The 16136-nt window shown below is 42.7% G+C and overlaps 1 protein-coding gene across 1 annotated transcript in view; it reads left to right on the forward strand.

Moving 5' to 3' along the window:
* The window catches only part of POU6F2 (POU class 6 homeobox 2), a gene marked incomplete at its 5' end in the record, with an annotated part of 481865 nt that overhangs the window by 344791 nt on the left and 120938 nt on the right, over window positions 1–16136 (forward strand). Inside the window, one exon of the mRNA XM_081244434.1 lies at window positions 13989–14293. Within this exon, the coding sequence (XP_081100560.1) occupies window positions 13989–14293 (305 nt within the window). The remainder of the gene's footprint in view (window positions 1–13988; window positions 14294–16136) is intronic.

Below are 16136 nucleotides of genomic sequence, written 5' to 3' on the forward strand. Positions count from 1 at the left end.
ACACCGTGAATGTCCTCTTATGGGAGTGCAGGGGACAGCAAGCCATCCTGGCTCCTGTGGGCACCAGCCCTACCGGGCAGGGCAGCTGCTACTCAGCTCTGGTTCCCATACAGGAGCAAGAGTCAAGTGACCACACCTTCCAGATGATTTTTAAGAACACTGGACAATGCATATTTTATGTAGACGCTCTGACTTTTTAATCTTGTCAACCAATTTGAACTTTTTAAAAACTCTATTTCTGTATGTGTGGGAGTGGGGCACCCCTGTCTTTACGTCCATGTACCACCAGCTTCTACCTCTGAACCAGAAGTGAGGGTTCTCAGAGGGGGTTAGAATGAGTCTAGAAAGGTGGGCTGGAGCCAGAGTCATTCTCCAGTACGGGCTGAGCAGTATGATTTCATTCTCTGATGAATGGGAGCTATCATACTTCTCTTTTTAATTTTTTAATTAATGGTATAATCCCATCTATGTTTTAGAAAATTAACTCTGGTGGCGGCGGGGCACTTGACACGTGATTTGATAACATTTGTTGAATTAATGAATGAGAGAAAGAGGGAGCAGGGAAACTGAGAGTTTAAGAGGCCAGTTAATAAGCTCTTTCAATGATCCAGACAAGGCATAATGAGGTGAAACTTAGGAAAATGAAAATGGGAAGAAAGTAATACATACAGAAACTATCTGGGAGGCAGAGTGATGCCTTTGTGGAGATCATTAATGCTTTTCACTGAATTTTTCTGACTCTCCCCCTTTCCAGGGCTTGATAGTATGTCACTTCCTGGCTCCCTTGTACTTTAGGGGTGCCGTGTAGCTAGTGCTGGCCAGTGAGTTGTGAGAGAAAGTGACGGGATGACTTCTGAGTCAGAGCATCTAATTCCCACCCTAAAAAGCTCTCTATCCTTCTCACATCCTAGGCAATGTTCAAGATAGTGACTGCCCCATCAGCTGGTTACCTAAGTGACTACACTAAGCTAAGACCCCCTGCCAACTTATGATAGCCGAAAAGAAAAAAAAATCTTTGTTGGGCTAAGCCAGTGAGATTTGGGGGCTGCTTGTCACCACAGTAAAACTATCCTATGCTGACTGACACATTTGTGTTTGCCTCTTTTGTCCAACTGCATTAATGAAGTAAAAAGAATGTCACTTTACTTCCCATAGCAAGATCAACCAGACGGGCAAAAATCCACGAGACCTTTGCAAAAGCATTTGTACCCATGTAGGTGATATGACCACGTTACATTCTAACACCACTGATATTCTAGCATCTATCGCTTTTTATGAAGTTTCCCAGGATTCTTCTTTTGATGACTCTTTTCTTCCAGTAGTGTTATCATTAATGTAATTAATTATTTCACTAAAACTGTTACATGCCTTTCCTCGTTTAACTTTTTACATGTGAAAGCCTCAAATAAAACTATGTGAATTGAATGACTAATTTGCACATCAATACAAAATAACCAAATTACCCATGAAGTATATTAATGATCCAACTAAAGAATTCTACTTGTAGAGATGGAAACAGAAAATAAGAATGAGAAAAGTAATAATATTTATGATGTAATATGAGGAACTTTTAAATAGTAAACGTTTTGCTACACAATTCAAGTCAACTGTTACAGTTTTCTTTTCTATGAATCTAGAATAGAATTACAAATCTGGCAAGGGTATATTTTTGGTGTCCGTGTCTCGAAATATAAAAATAAATGTAGCTTAAGGAGAGTTTTATCATTTATTGTGCAGGCCACGAAAAGCTAGGTTATGTATGGTCCTAGTATCATGTCTTGAGTTTAGATTTCTTCATCTGTAAAGTGAGGGGAGATATACGCTATTTCCTCTTCTCAAAAAATAAGCAAGAACCGATAAGGTAAGATCTATTAAGCTTTTTGGCAACCCAGAAGTTGTCGTATAGGAACAAAATTGAATTGCCTGTTTATGGAGTTTAAAGTTCAGCCTAGATAAGGAAGATTTGTAGTGATTGGGGGGAAATTAAAAAGAGGAGAACATAGTCAGATTCTTAAAAAGAAACATGCTGTACAGCCTAGCCTTCTAAAGGAATCAGCCACCGCATCTTTGTCACTTAACTTTTTTTTAATCTGAACTGACAGATCACTGGAGAATAACTGTAGGGAATAATCCCCACACTGGCAGAGGGGATGGATTAAATCAACCATGAAAATAAGCACTGGCCCATGTGACTATAACCTAAAAGAAATTTGAGTGAACATAGTGCTGTGTTTAAACCAGGAGCAGTATCCATTGAACTGCCTGTAACATTTTCTCCTGCAAATGCCCATTTGAAGGGAAAGGCAAACACGAATGTTTTGAAAGCCAGGGTACATCTTACTTGCTCTGCTAACTTAAAAAAATTATGTTATTATTTTATTAGCATAGGAATATAAAATAAGCATGTGTCTCCCTTTCCCCCATATCATGGCTTCATTTTTAGTGAGTATGGCTTCACTTCTACCCTAAAAGTTTTTAAATATCCCTGGGAAAACCATGCTCAGTAAATGTTAGCTATAATTTTAAACCTTTTAACCTCCAGTGAAAAGGTGGATTGGCCTTCTGAGAAGAGGTTATCAAAGATGTAAATAACTTTTTCACATTTAAGGAGGAAAAATAATGGGATTGAATGTTACATGAGCGCTTCTTTGAGTTGCTTTCTATTTCACCCAAATGCATTTTCTGTCATTAAACGAGTATGGTATTAAGAAGGAAGGGTGGCATAGTCAGTGACTACTCTTAATCTCAGACCTCTAAAAACAAACAAACAAACAAAAACCCCTTAATTATCCTGAACTGGAGAATTAGCAGAGCAGTGAGAACTGATACCCAAGGAGAATCTCACGTTTCAGCCAGATCCTTCACCAAGACTTTGCTAAACTCTGTTTAGTAAAGGAAACCAGTTCTTATTGGAGGGTTAGGATTCTCTGATGAATAAATTTGGCCCCATCCGTTGAGCAAAAGAATTTCAAATCAAGAGTGAATATTTCCGTATACAGTCTATGATCCCTGCAGGTTATGGAAAAATTAATCAAGCAAAATCAAGGAACAGAACCTAGAATTCTGGAATTTAGTTAAAATGCGCACTCAAACCCTACAAGTTCTAATTTGATATGGTATTACCACTTGAAGAAGACTTGAAAATCTGATGGCAATAGGCAGGAGGGGGTTATTTAAATCTTTTTTTCTGAAGGAAGATCTTATTTTTAAAAGTTTAGTATCGGGCTTCCCTGGTGGCGCAGTGGTTGAGAGTCCGCCTGCCGATGCAGGGGACACGGGTTCGTGCCCCGGTCTGGGAAGATCCCACATGCTGTGGAGCAGCTGGGCTCGTGAGCCGTGGCCGCTGAGCCTGCGCGTCCGGAGCCTGTGCTCCGCGACGGGAGAGGCCACAGCGGTGGGAGGCCCGCGTACCGCAAAAAAAAAAAAAAAAATGTTTAGTATCGATGGAGATGCATTTTCTTGGCTCATGCTATACGCTATTTGAGGAGAGAATGTCCACGCCAGGTTCCTCAGAGCTAAAGATCCCTGACACTGATGACACTGATGCTCTTCCAGTGCTGGGGGAGAGCTCTGCTAGGCCCCAGGTTGTCCTAGTTAGTCATAGAACGTTCCAGCTCTGGTTTCCCATCTTTGAATCTTTCAAGAACATTTTTTGTATTTCTTTCTCCTCTCCTACTAGACTGTCTAAAACACTTGGCCTTCAGGGAATTTGCATTTTTTAAGAAATTCATACGTGTGTACCCTCTCAACACCTATTTACATTTTTAATCATCCAAAAATGTTTCTTATGCTCACTGGAAGTTTCTCTTTGGCACGAATTAACCAATTTCACCACACTGGATAAGCTTGGTTCTAGATTAATCCATGCAGCCTTATTAAGGGTAAACTTAAGAATTTCATTAGGCTTATTTTATACTGAAGAGAGCTCATTACTTCCTCCAGAGACCCTGATATATAACACATATATTGTGTGTGTGTGTATATATATATATATATATAAATTATATGTGTATGTATATATACATTTATATATGTGCATATATTGTGCATATATGTACATTGTATTTATGTATATTGTATGGATATATACATTGTATATATGTACTTATTCATATATATGCATTGTACATATGTACATGGTATATATATGTGTACATTATATATACACTGTGTATATATATATATATATACACATCGTATATATGTACATTGTGTGTGTACATATATATATATGTGTAAAACACTTCTTCATCTCTAAAATGGTCATGTATGACTACATCAGATAAAGACACCTTCAGGTTACTCCTAAGTGGCTTCCTCTCAATATTAGTTCCACACACATGCATAAATTTGGGTCAAAGAAAAGCAAGATGATGGGGTTCCGAGGTCACATGAGTTTGGTCAGTGTTAGATGAAGAAATGTTAATCAGGTTTCTTTAATGCTGAAATTCAAAGTCATTAATATTCTGATGCTCATTATGGATTTCCAAAAGTAGGATACAACATGCCATGTCTCATAAATCATTTGACCATGGAACAGTTTTCTTTCATGGGACCTATCTAGGGACTAGCATCCTGTGAAATAGTCTCTGAGAATATGTCTCCAACCGTCAGGAACAAATGTCTAATGTGGATTTTTCAAAAGAAGTTTCATGCCATTTGGTGTCATCAACAAAGCCCAAGGTGAATTCAGTCCCATTTAAGGTCTAGATCTCAGTGTAAGGAACTCAAGAAACTCAGTCCAAATAGTGTCCTGGGATGGATCTGAATATCACAATATCTCAGCTAGACTCCTCTCCACCCTCAGGATTACTCCCCCAAGGCAATCACGTTGAACCATTTCTGGTTTCAGCCTTATAGGTTTACCTCCACATTTCTAAACACTTTCCATTTACCTCTGACTCGATTTATTAGCTTTATGTACCATCTGTTCATTTCTGCTATGGTGTATTTGGGTTTAGCTCACTTATAACATCTCCCACTTTCTCCTCCTCCCTCCTCCTAATAGAAGAATAGAGCTATTTTTTGTTCACTTTGTAACTTTAAGTAGCATATTTAAATCCCCATTTGTTCTGTCAACTATAGAGGTGTCTCTTGATTCCCCACTCAGTGCTCTGATCCTCACTTCCCCTCCTCCCTCCCACCAGCCTCTCACTTCTACCTTGTCAAGGATGATAGCATTTGTATTCTCATTAAATCCTTCCTACGTTGTTTACAGGTTGTTTCAAAAAATTGAAGTCTCGTAAACATTCTTAACTTTAATGTGGCTACCTAACTATTTCCTGCAGAGCCAAAATATGTGCTCTGATCAGATGTCCTTCTCAGTCTGGATTTTTGTGCCACTCAAAGAAAATACTCAAATAGACTATCCTCTCATACTCGACCAGGTGCTCAAAATTATGCCACATTTTATTGCACAATTGAGTCATGTTGTTTGTCTCATCTCTTGTTTCTTATAAAACTATGCATTTCTTCTTCTATTGTTTGTTGGTTTTGCCTGAAGTGTCTTATTGCCCATCCCTTTGATGATGATGATGATGATGATGATGATGATGATGATGATGATGAAAAGAATGGTATACCTTCTATAGAAAGTAGTTACCATCTTTCAGCTTCTTACTTTTTCTATAGCATTAAATCCATTCAGTGTTTCTTCTTGGAGCTCAATGACTTCTTGTTCTAGTTTGGACCAGATGCTTCATTTCTAGATTGTGGCTTTCCCAGGCAGCTTTTGTTTTCCCTGAAGTTTCTATTTTCCTTTCTTTTTCTTTTTTTCATACTCTCAAATTCTTCCAAAAGCACAAATATTTTATCACTTCCATGGAATCCCCCTTTTTTTCTGGACATATTTCACTAGAGCCCTTCCTTTATGCTGCAGTCTGGACTGGGTACTCTTTAGAACTTCCAGACAGCTGTCATAGTGGGGCTCCCTTGTACTCTTCTTGTGGGGGATGCACACTGCTTGCTGCATCCTAAATCTTCCTCTTTCTTGGTTCACCCCCTTATTTTGCTGAAGTATCTATTCAACTTCCTAAGAAAAAAGTAAGTAAAGATAAGCTAAGTCCTTGTAAGTTCCCAAATGGGCCTTCTTCCACTCTCACTGTTAACAGTTTAGCCAGCAATAAAATTCTTGGCCGGAGATCATTTTCTTTCAGAAGGTAGAAGGCATTGCTCCACTGATTTTAGCTTTTTATTGTTTTGCTAATGAGAAGTATGGTGCCTATTTGCGTTATGTCTCTGTATGTGGCCTTCTATTTGTCTCTCTGAACTCTTATTTAGGATTTAAAAAAATCTTTATCTTTGGTGTTCTGCAATTCCATGGGGGAAGTATCAGTATCATGGGGGGTGTTTTTCCTTTCACCTTGGTTGGCACTCAGTAGGAACCTGGATGGACTTCTCAAGACTCGGAAGAGCGATGAAGAGCTCTGTGTATTGGGGTGAGACTGTGAACTGACTGGTTTCTTCAGGGTGACTGAGAAGAGAAGGATGTACTTTGGGGTGCCACATCCACATTGGAAATCCTAATTCTTCCCCAGTTTTTTCAGTTTCTTTAGAGGAGAGCCTTCCCATTATTTTCCTGAGAGTTTAGGCCTAGCTGGAGGCCATTCTGCAGGCGGAGATGTTGGGAGGTCAGCTGTTCCAGAGGAAGGCCTCAGCAAACCCCTGTGGGAATTCAGGGGAACTTGCCACCTTGAGTTCTCAGCCTCCCTGATACATTGCTTGGTGGGTGCAGCTCCCCTTGGGATGGCCCATGCCACCACTTCACCCCTTTGCTTTACAGTGGGCACTTGTCCTCCAGTTTTTCCATCTTCCCTATTTAATGGGGCATCTAAAAGCAAACAGTGTGTCTCAGATTTATGATACTCCAACAAGAGTGCTCCCCTAAATGTCAACAAAGGCAGTAATGTGTGGCAAATTGCTCTTCTATCTCAAAGAAGGTGTTAAAGAATGCTGGAAGATTCCCAGATGTCTGTTTTCTCTTCTTTCCAACCAGTGGTTTTTATTTCGATATTTTTTGCCAATGGAAGAACAGATTCATTTTTTGAAAAGAAATATCCTCAAAATTATGGAGATAGATAAACAAACTGCTCAGGTTGAAGGCCAAGGGAAGAGCCTTCCCCTCCTGGATGGACTGCTAGGAGCCCCAAGGCCAATAGCTCCTGATCCCCATTGCGGGGGCACGGTTGGTGCTTTAGAATGCAGACTTTGTCCTACCCTCTGGAATCCACTTGTCTAACAAATTCCCCAGGTGATTCGGGTCCATAATTTGAGATAGAGTTGGGGAAAACACCTGACTGAAGAAAGAAGCTTGTGTGACTCAGGCAATACATGGAAATTTGTGGGAATATGTTCACTGGAAGAATTTCTCTCTTTGTTTTCCCCTGACATCTCAAGAGATACTTAGATCTCTGCCTTAAATGCAAACAAAGCAAATGACAGATTAAAGATATGTATTAGCCATATTTCTGGAGCTGAGAACACTGACTGCATGTGAGATGGTTACACATCATAATCTTTGAGGCAGAACTGATTTTGCTTGTTTGGGGCATTGCTGCCAAAATAAAGGCAAAATTTCCAGAAAGTCTTCACCTTCTGTACTTTTTCAAAATCCCAAGTCCCCAAAATGCCGTTTCCACGTACTTTACAAAAACTTCTGTCTGCCGGTGCATGCTAGGGATGCTGTTAATGAGGGTACCAGGAAGAGTTCCTGACCTGCATCCTTGCTTCAGCTACCTTGGATGTTATTACTTGGTAGGGGGTTGGAAGGAGGGAAGATGTCCAGTTTTACCGACTCAAATTCTTCTGGTTGAGTTGTTCTAGATTCCATTTTTTTTCTTCTTCTAGGGATTTCAGTGGGCAAGAAAAGCGAACAGTAAATACAGAGTTAGGGAGGCAAAGACTGCATACGTCAGGGAGCATGGGATTTCCTTTTCGGTGTCCCATGAGTTCACTGATTTGTAAGACTGGGGCTGATCTGGGAGTCACTGTCCCCAATTAAGGGACAAAGCCATTTGGAGAACTCTTAGCTGCCACCTGACTATACTCTAGAGACAACACATCACAGAGTTCCATGGACAACGTAACCTGATACCCTACTTGGTTACTTTCCTTAAAATGTCACCAAGCTGTGCAGTGTTGGGGCCGCCCAAGGTCAAAGTGTAGAGGAAACATTCTCTCACCACAGAGGCAAACTTGTGACACGAAAGAAGTGCGCTGTGGCCCTTCCCCACCTCCCATCCACTTTCCCTCGACCCCATGTCCCTGGTCTTAAAATAACTCATGGCTCACACTCAAATTAGCATCTTTATCCTCAAAATACACATTTATATTTCATATCAGTAGGCTTTAAAACACATTTTGCCTGCAGCAGGACAGGGGTACAACTGTACACACTTTCCCAGGAGCTGAACGATTCATCACTGAGCAGACACCTTCAAAGCAGCCTCTGTAAGCTGGGGACCTGTGCCACCTCATCGCAAGAGCAGGGCCATGGAGGGCATCCCTCTACGAGGGAGTAGTTATCTTCGTTCCAACCCTCAGGGGGAAATAGCTTGCCCCCAATTCTGTTCTGTTAAGAGGCTTTGGGAAGTGGCAGACCTAAGACTGAGTCGGCCATAGCGCTCATTAGCTGTGTGAACTCAGGCAGGTCACTTAACCTTTCTGAGCCCAAGTTCTATATGTGTAACATGGCAGTGATATCATCTATCCATATGGTTGTCCTGAAAAGTTAATTCATCCGGGGACTTCCCTGGTGGTCCAGTGGTTAAGACTCCATGTTTCCAATGCAGGGGGCACGGGTTCGATCCCTGGTCGGGGAACTAAGATCCCACATGCCACATGGTGTGGCCAAAGAAAAAGCTAATTTATCCATTTTAAATGACAGTGCTTTCCAAACTGTGAAGCACTGTCTGATTTTGAACCCAAATTGCCGTCACTGTTCTTGGCCTGTTCAGAGTCCAGCTTCGGCAGCATTTCTAGAGGGGTGTCTCGTGTGCGCCCAGGACTGAATCCACGGTCCACGTTGATAGCAATCCATTGCTCCCACTGCCAGACCTGTGCCCCTCCCCGTCCAGCGGACACAGCATTTTCCTCCCCGTGCCGCCGGCCTCCTGCAGCCCTGCCCATGTCTCTCCCTTTGCTCTGCCAGGCACAGCCCTAGCCCTGGGGACTACACAGCCATGCAGAGTGGAGAAGGATTATTCCCTTCCCTTGTGGGGTCCCAAGGCAGTGCGGCTTGGTCTCCAGTATGCGAATATGGAGAAACAGCTATTAGCTATTAATAACATTGTTATTATTACTATTATTATAGTAAAATACACATAGCATAAAATTTGCCATTTTAACCACCTTAAAGCGTACAATTCAGTGGCATTAAGTACATTCACAATGTTCTCCAATACTCACCACTATCTAGTTCTAGAACTTTTTCATCACCCCCGCCCAGGAGCCCCATACCCACGGGCAGTTACCCCCCAGCCCCTGGCAACCACTTATCTGGCTTTCTGTCTCTGTGGATTCGCCTATTCTGTACATTCCATATAAACGCAACTATCCAGTATGTGGTCTTCGGCATCTGGCTTCTTGCCCTTAGCAAGAAGTTCAAGGTTGCCCTTTGTGTTTTTACTTGGTGCTCTTTCCCTCACTAAGCCCAGGCGTGCGCCAGGGGACTGGGCTAAGGATGGGCTTGAAAAGCCATTACCATCACACTCTTTGCAGGATTCCTGGTCCCTTGCAGTGATAAACCCCGCCCGCTTCCCTCCTCCTTAGCACGGGTCCTCTCCCCTCTGTAAGTGTATTGCTATAAGGCAACTCAGGTCCCAGCCAGGCCCAGAGCTTGTAATCCTTCCCAGCGGACTCTCAAACCCAAGCCTCCAGTTTGCCAACCATGCCCACAGATCCCCGAACCTGGAAAGTCCCAGAAAATGCTGACACTGAGCCCCTGACTACACTGATGATAATAGTCTGATGTTGTACTTTGTGTTAACGAAGGTGAGTGAGCATGTTGCTAAGAATCACACTTCCTTTAGCATTTGAGTCCTGTTTGGCTTTCTGTGAATCCCAGGGTGTTTCAGTACCTTGCAAAGTACAAGAAACGTTTGTATTTCTCCAGCATCATTCACGGCCTTGCCCTTCATGGGCAGGTAGAGAGGATGAGTTTACTTTCCGTTTCTCTGCCTTGGAAGTAATTGTATGTAAAGCCCATCCCATATAGTTCTGATACCTCTGTGGCGGAGCTTTATTTATGTGCCTGGTTTCCTGAGAACACCTTTAACAAGGATCCCAAAGAAGAAAATTTCTCCTAAATTAGTTGATATATAGAAACTGAACAAATGGAGACATGCAAGCTTCTTGACTTCTCCTTTGTGATATTAAATTATTTATTTGGGAAGTTCCAATCCACTCTAGGAAATTCCAAGTTCGATAGAAAATTGTTTTGTGTTTTCTTTTTCAAAATTGTAAGTTTTTAAAATTTCAAACATCCTAATGAAAACTTCTGTGCCTCTCTTTTAGTTCTTTCATACCTACTGTTAATGTAGTTAAATTTTATATTAAACATTGGCCCATGGAGTGTATAGTAACCAGACATAGAGGAAATAATCATAAAAGGACATAAATACCAGGGAAGAAAGTAAAGCCTTAAATCTTCTGTGAAATAGGGTCAAAGCTTTACCCCCAACAATCATCATTTTATCTGCAAACATCCTCTGTAGTTCAAATATGTCCTCGAACCTTCGTAACTTGTATCTGTATCTCAGTATGTTTTGTACAATGAGCGATTTAGAGGCTCCATATTTTTGCATTTTTTTGCTTTGTTTTCATATTATTGTGTAGGTGCCTTTGGCATTTTTTAGACCAGAGTGGCATTCTTGTACAGCCCCCTCATGCTTTTCTTTGCATCCTGTACATACCTGAACATATTTTGTTGTCCATCATTTCTTGCTTGCAAATGTCAAATTAGTTCATGTAACTCAAAGAGGTTTAGTTTAGGTTAATGCCTTTCCAGGCAAGATGCGGGTTATGGGAAAGACATAGCCAAGCAATGTGAACTCACCAACATCAGGAAATGAAGACATATTTGGGACCACGTCTCATTAGTAGGTTAGGCTCTGCTGCACCTACCCGTCTGCCAATGTCTATCTGCCAGTATTCCCCAGTCTCTCCTGTTTTCAAATGCTGATTTAGATAAATGCTTTTCTAACCAAAATGAAACAGTATGGTATTTAAGTCAACCATGAAAATAAGCACTGACATATGTGCCCCCCACCTGAAAGGAATCAGGACAGGCTTGATTTGAATCAGGCAGGAGGCCAGATGCAATCAGGTTCCCAAAGTCTATAACTCCACCAAAAGGAGAGCTCAAGCCCCACTCCCCCAGGACCCTCCCTCCAGATTGCAGAAGATCCTGGGGGGTCAGAATTGAGCTGGGTTCCCAGCTGTTCAATAAAATGTGATTTTGTACAATAGGAGCAGGGAGAGGGGAAAATGGCAAAACCAGATCATTCTCTTAAAGTTCCGATAAATGGGATGCTAACTGGGTATTTTTTTTTTAATATGGACTTTCTTTTTTTCTTTCTTTTTTTTTTTTTTGCGGTATGAGGGCCTCTCACTGTTGTGGCCTCTCCCGTTGCGGAGCACAGGCTCCGGACGCGCAGGCTCAGCGGCCATGGCTCACGGGCCCAGCCGCTCCGCGGCATGTGGGATCTTCCCAGACCGGGGCACGAACCCGTGTCCCCTGCATCGGCAGGCAGACTCTCAACCACTGCGCCACCAGGGAAGCCCTGGACTTTATTTCTTAAAGCAGTTTTAGGTTTGCAGCAAAACTGAGCAGAAAGTTCCGAGTCCCCATTGACTGGGTATTTTCCAGCCCTCTCTCTCACAAGCCGTCTCTACCTGTAGAGTCCCAGAGCACTCTGGATTTAAATGAAAGGCAGGACGCACACTGGGCTGAGTGTTTGAACAGACCTAGAGTAACTCACTGACCCAGCGAGGACTTGCCATCCCCACTGGTCCAACATGGAAGCTCTACATGGACCTGAGAGCCCAGCATTGGTATTTGGTGCCCCTGGGAAAGGTCAAGCTCTCATTTCATCAATAGAGCTATGCCTTGCTTTAAACAAACCTGATTATATATTTAAAATCTGACTTATACCAGTGGTGAATTGAGAGTGATCCATCTTCCCACCACTTTCAGAGACAGGCTCCCACCTCTCTAAGGTCTAAAATCATCAGAACGGCCCAAAGTTTCTGTTCCAGGCAGTCCATTCTCCACACTGTCCTTCAGAAACATCACCTAAGCCATACTGTCATCTGGGTGTCTCCTCAGCCTGCAATATCCTCTCTTCCTTCCTTCTGGGTATAGAATTCACTCTTTTGAGCCCTCTCGGTCCTCAGAAACACTGCCTTGGCCTCTCTAGCCCACAGAGAAACCCCTCTCCTCATTTTCCTGGACCTTTTGGTCAGTTTCCACACTGTTGACCATTTAGGCAATTAACTGAGATGGATCAAGCATCTCAGTTAATTAGCAGGACTGTAACAGGCACCCCAAACCTGATTATTTCTTACGAGTTAATCTTATATCCACAAATATACTATAAACTCCTTAAAGTCAGGACTATGTCTCCCTGTTAAATCCTACATACCACCAGACACAGCACTAGTGCCTAGCTGGTGTTTTCGTTGCAGAAAGTGATTCTTAATTTTACAAAAATAGTCCCTGGTTGACTTCCTTTCAGAGAAACTTCTTCAGATGTGCTCAACATAAGGTTCAAAATACATATATTTTTAAAGAACATCTTTGTTGTATGAAGTCAGATGTATGACATGTCACTTTACAGAACCATTAGATTCTTTTTTTAAAGGAGCTTTTTTTTTTTTTTTAATGGGGACTAGTTTAATGTTGCAAACAGGAGTTACTACTTTTGGGAATCTTGACTAATTCTAAGTAGGGGAGGAACAGGATAGCATTGCAGCCAAGGCCTATGGGTTCAACATTGATCCTTATGTTTATTTGTAGGCTTATTAGAAAGCTTTTAGGCTGATATTCAGGCAAAGAAAAAAGTGAACTTGTAGCAGTACTTTTCTCTAGATCATTCTTTGGCCGAACTGTTTTCCTGCTGCAGAAATTGTTCAGGGCTAGATGGGCACATGAGAACAAATATAGTGAGCTCGGTGTTAAGACAACTTATCCCACCAACGCTTACTTTTCACAGAACAAGGAAATCTGGAAAGATGACTTCATCCTCTCGGTTCCTGGCTTGTCCTTGAGGTGCCAGTGTGACCAGTCAGCACAGTGCACAGTCGCTGACTATAACCCTTCCGGTGTGGGGCTGTGTCTGTCTCTCTGATGAGCAGGCAAAAAGTTCAGACTCAAGCTTTTGATTCTGCAAAACTAAGAAACATGTACTATCTTTAAATTTTTTTTAAAAAACTGTAGAAACTTGAAACTCAATGTCTAAGCAAATTGGCGGAGGTCTGAAGCAGCGAGTAGAAATGACACCATAAGTGGCATCGATGATGAAAAGGAGATTACGAACACTTTAGTTTTCTGTTCTTAACTCCATTTGAGCATTTGCCAAAAGAATTAAATGGGTTGAACTTTAAAAATCTAAATCAGATCTTGAAAGTCTACGTGTATTTCCCAAGCAGTGTGGAAAGGAAGAGAGGGAGAAAGTACTTAAAAATTACCTCTGTTCCTAGTACACCCGCTTGGTTTGCTCCGTTCCTTTGGAAGTAATGCCTGATGGGTTATACACTCTGGTCCTCCCTAAATTTTAAAATTTCCCCGAGAAGTGACTCTTGTTCTCGCAGTGCCCCGCAACCCTCTGAAATACCACGGAGTTTCAGGGCATGAAGGTAAACTTTTTCTAAGGCGGAGCCGTCTCGGCTCGCGGGGTGCCGGCTGGCAAAGGCACAGCACGCGGTTTGGTCGTGTACGTTTCAGCTCCACGTGTTTGTTTCAGCTCCACGTTCCCTCTGTCTCCTCGCAGCTACCTCATCCCTCAACTCCCAACTGCAGCAGCTCCAGCAACTGCAGCAGCTCCAGCAGCCGCCGCCGCCTCCGCCGCCGCCGCCCGCCCCGCCGGGCAGCCAGCACCCGCAGGTGCCCCCGCAGTCCCAGCCGCCACCGCCGCCCGCCTCCCAGCCGCCGCCGCCGGCTCCTCCCGCCCACCCTCACCCCCAGAACCGGAACCAACCGTCTCCAACTCAGCAGAGCTCCAGCTCCCCTCAGAAAGCCAGCCAGTCTCCGGGACACGGCCTCCCGTCGCCGCTCACGCCACCCAATCCTCTGCAGGTACGCGCCCCGCCCCGCCCCGCCCAGGGCCCAGGGGACCGGGCCGCCGGGTGGCGCCCTCCCCGGAGGCAGAGGGCAGGCCAAACTTAGCATCCACTTCCGCAGCGTCTAATTCAAATTGATCTCGTAGAAGGAGGGAGGAGGGAGCAGATAGCGGGCAACTGGGGATGCATGTAAACGAAACAAATAGAAACCCATTGACGTTGCCCTCCGAAGGATAAATGTTACCTGTTTCCTCCTGTGAGAGGCCAGCACAGTAAGCGCGCTTGCAGCCTGTAATAACTCCACTTTATGATACTTTCTGAAGGCAGCAAAGATAGCATCCAGTTACAATTATTACTAGCAGAGCTTTGTAGGCCCGTGGAGAACTGCACCTCCTGTCCATGAGGCATGGTGGTTATTTCTCTATATTATGAATACAGCAGTGTCGTACCTTAAGTACTTGGTGCTCTTTTGTTTCTATTTTCCCAAAGACTCTCTGGGGTTAGGAAGGTAAAGAAATTTAACCCCGGTCTTATGTCCCAGATTCCAACCATTACTCCATGGATTAACAAGTGCTCTAAATTCATGCCGAGACCCTCCACAAATATGCATCTCTATAAAATAATAAAGCTTCCATACATTTACTTTATTGCTGTGAAGCTGAGGGCATCCAAAATAGAATTTCAGGCTAATCATGAAAGCTCATCTTTAATCTACTGTCATCGGGAAGCAATGAACAGGAGCATTCAGGAATATATAATTTTAACATTCAGAAACTCATTTTCAACTTAAATGCCTTTAAAATAAATTAGCTTTAAAAGATAATGACTCTGATGTCAACAGACCAGATCCAGACATTAATAGCTCAGTTTTGGACTTAAAAAACCTAATGATGTTTTTTTCCAGGAAGATTTCAGATGATTTAGTACATTTGTAGTGCAGTGACACATTCCCACAGAGTGGAAAGCCTATGCACTCATTTCAAAGGCCAGCTCACCTCCCTCCTTGATGGCGGGCACTCACACTGCAGTCAGTGCAGCCCTGCCCCACCCGAGGACCAGAGTGATGTTATCCTTTGGTCCGAAACAGCAAAGTATGCAGAGTCAAGATAAATTGGCACGCAGACAGAAAGGCCAGTGGATTAGAGACTTAGTGTTTTAGAAACGATTTAATTTGTTGTCCCGTAACTTTGTTTCTGTGTGTTTGGCTTCTCAGTAGTGGCCCAAATTTTCTTGGAAATGGGAACATTCGGGTGAGATGAGTAATTGTTTTCCTTGGTTCTTGGGTCATGGCTACTTGCAGTTTGAGCATTTTCTCGAGTTGGGTTTGAAGGTGTATTTTTTAAAATCTTACAAGTATGAGACAACACAATACCTTTGACATAAGACTGAAGTGAACACAGGCTAAAAAACTCTTGCTTGTACACTTGACATCTATGGGGAGAGTAGGTCTAATCAAATTTACCAGATGCATGATGAGAGCAATCCTAATGTTTTCAGCATTTGGAATTCAACTCTGATTATTCCCAAGAATGGGTTTAATGCTTTTTTAAGAGCAGTTAAATTAGATCTATCTCAACACCATGTGATTAAACATTTCCTCTACACAAGCCGTCAAAATACGTGAAATTACCAAAGAAAACATCCTTCTCTGAGGGATGAGATTACTTAGTCCTGCCCCTAGTTGGCCTACTTAGTCCAGTATTCTGTAGAGTGGAGTGAAAGCTTTGAGTTCTGTGGACGTCAGCCTTCTCAGAACACAGTCAACATCTTACAAATCTCTATCAACCAGTAAAAGGCAAGTGTAGACTACCCATTTGAATAGCTATTGACAGGACATTAGATGAGATGACCGCTCAGCC

The sequence above is a fragment of the Mesoplodon bidens genome, assembly GCF_964165515.1.
Source record: "Mesoplodon bidens genome assembly, chromosome: 9".
Taxonomy (NCBI): Eukaryota; Metazoa; Chordata; class Mammalia; order Artiodactyla; family Ziphiidae; genus Mesoplodon; species Mesoplodon bidens.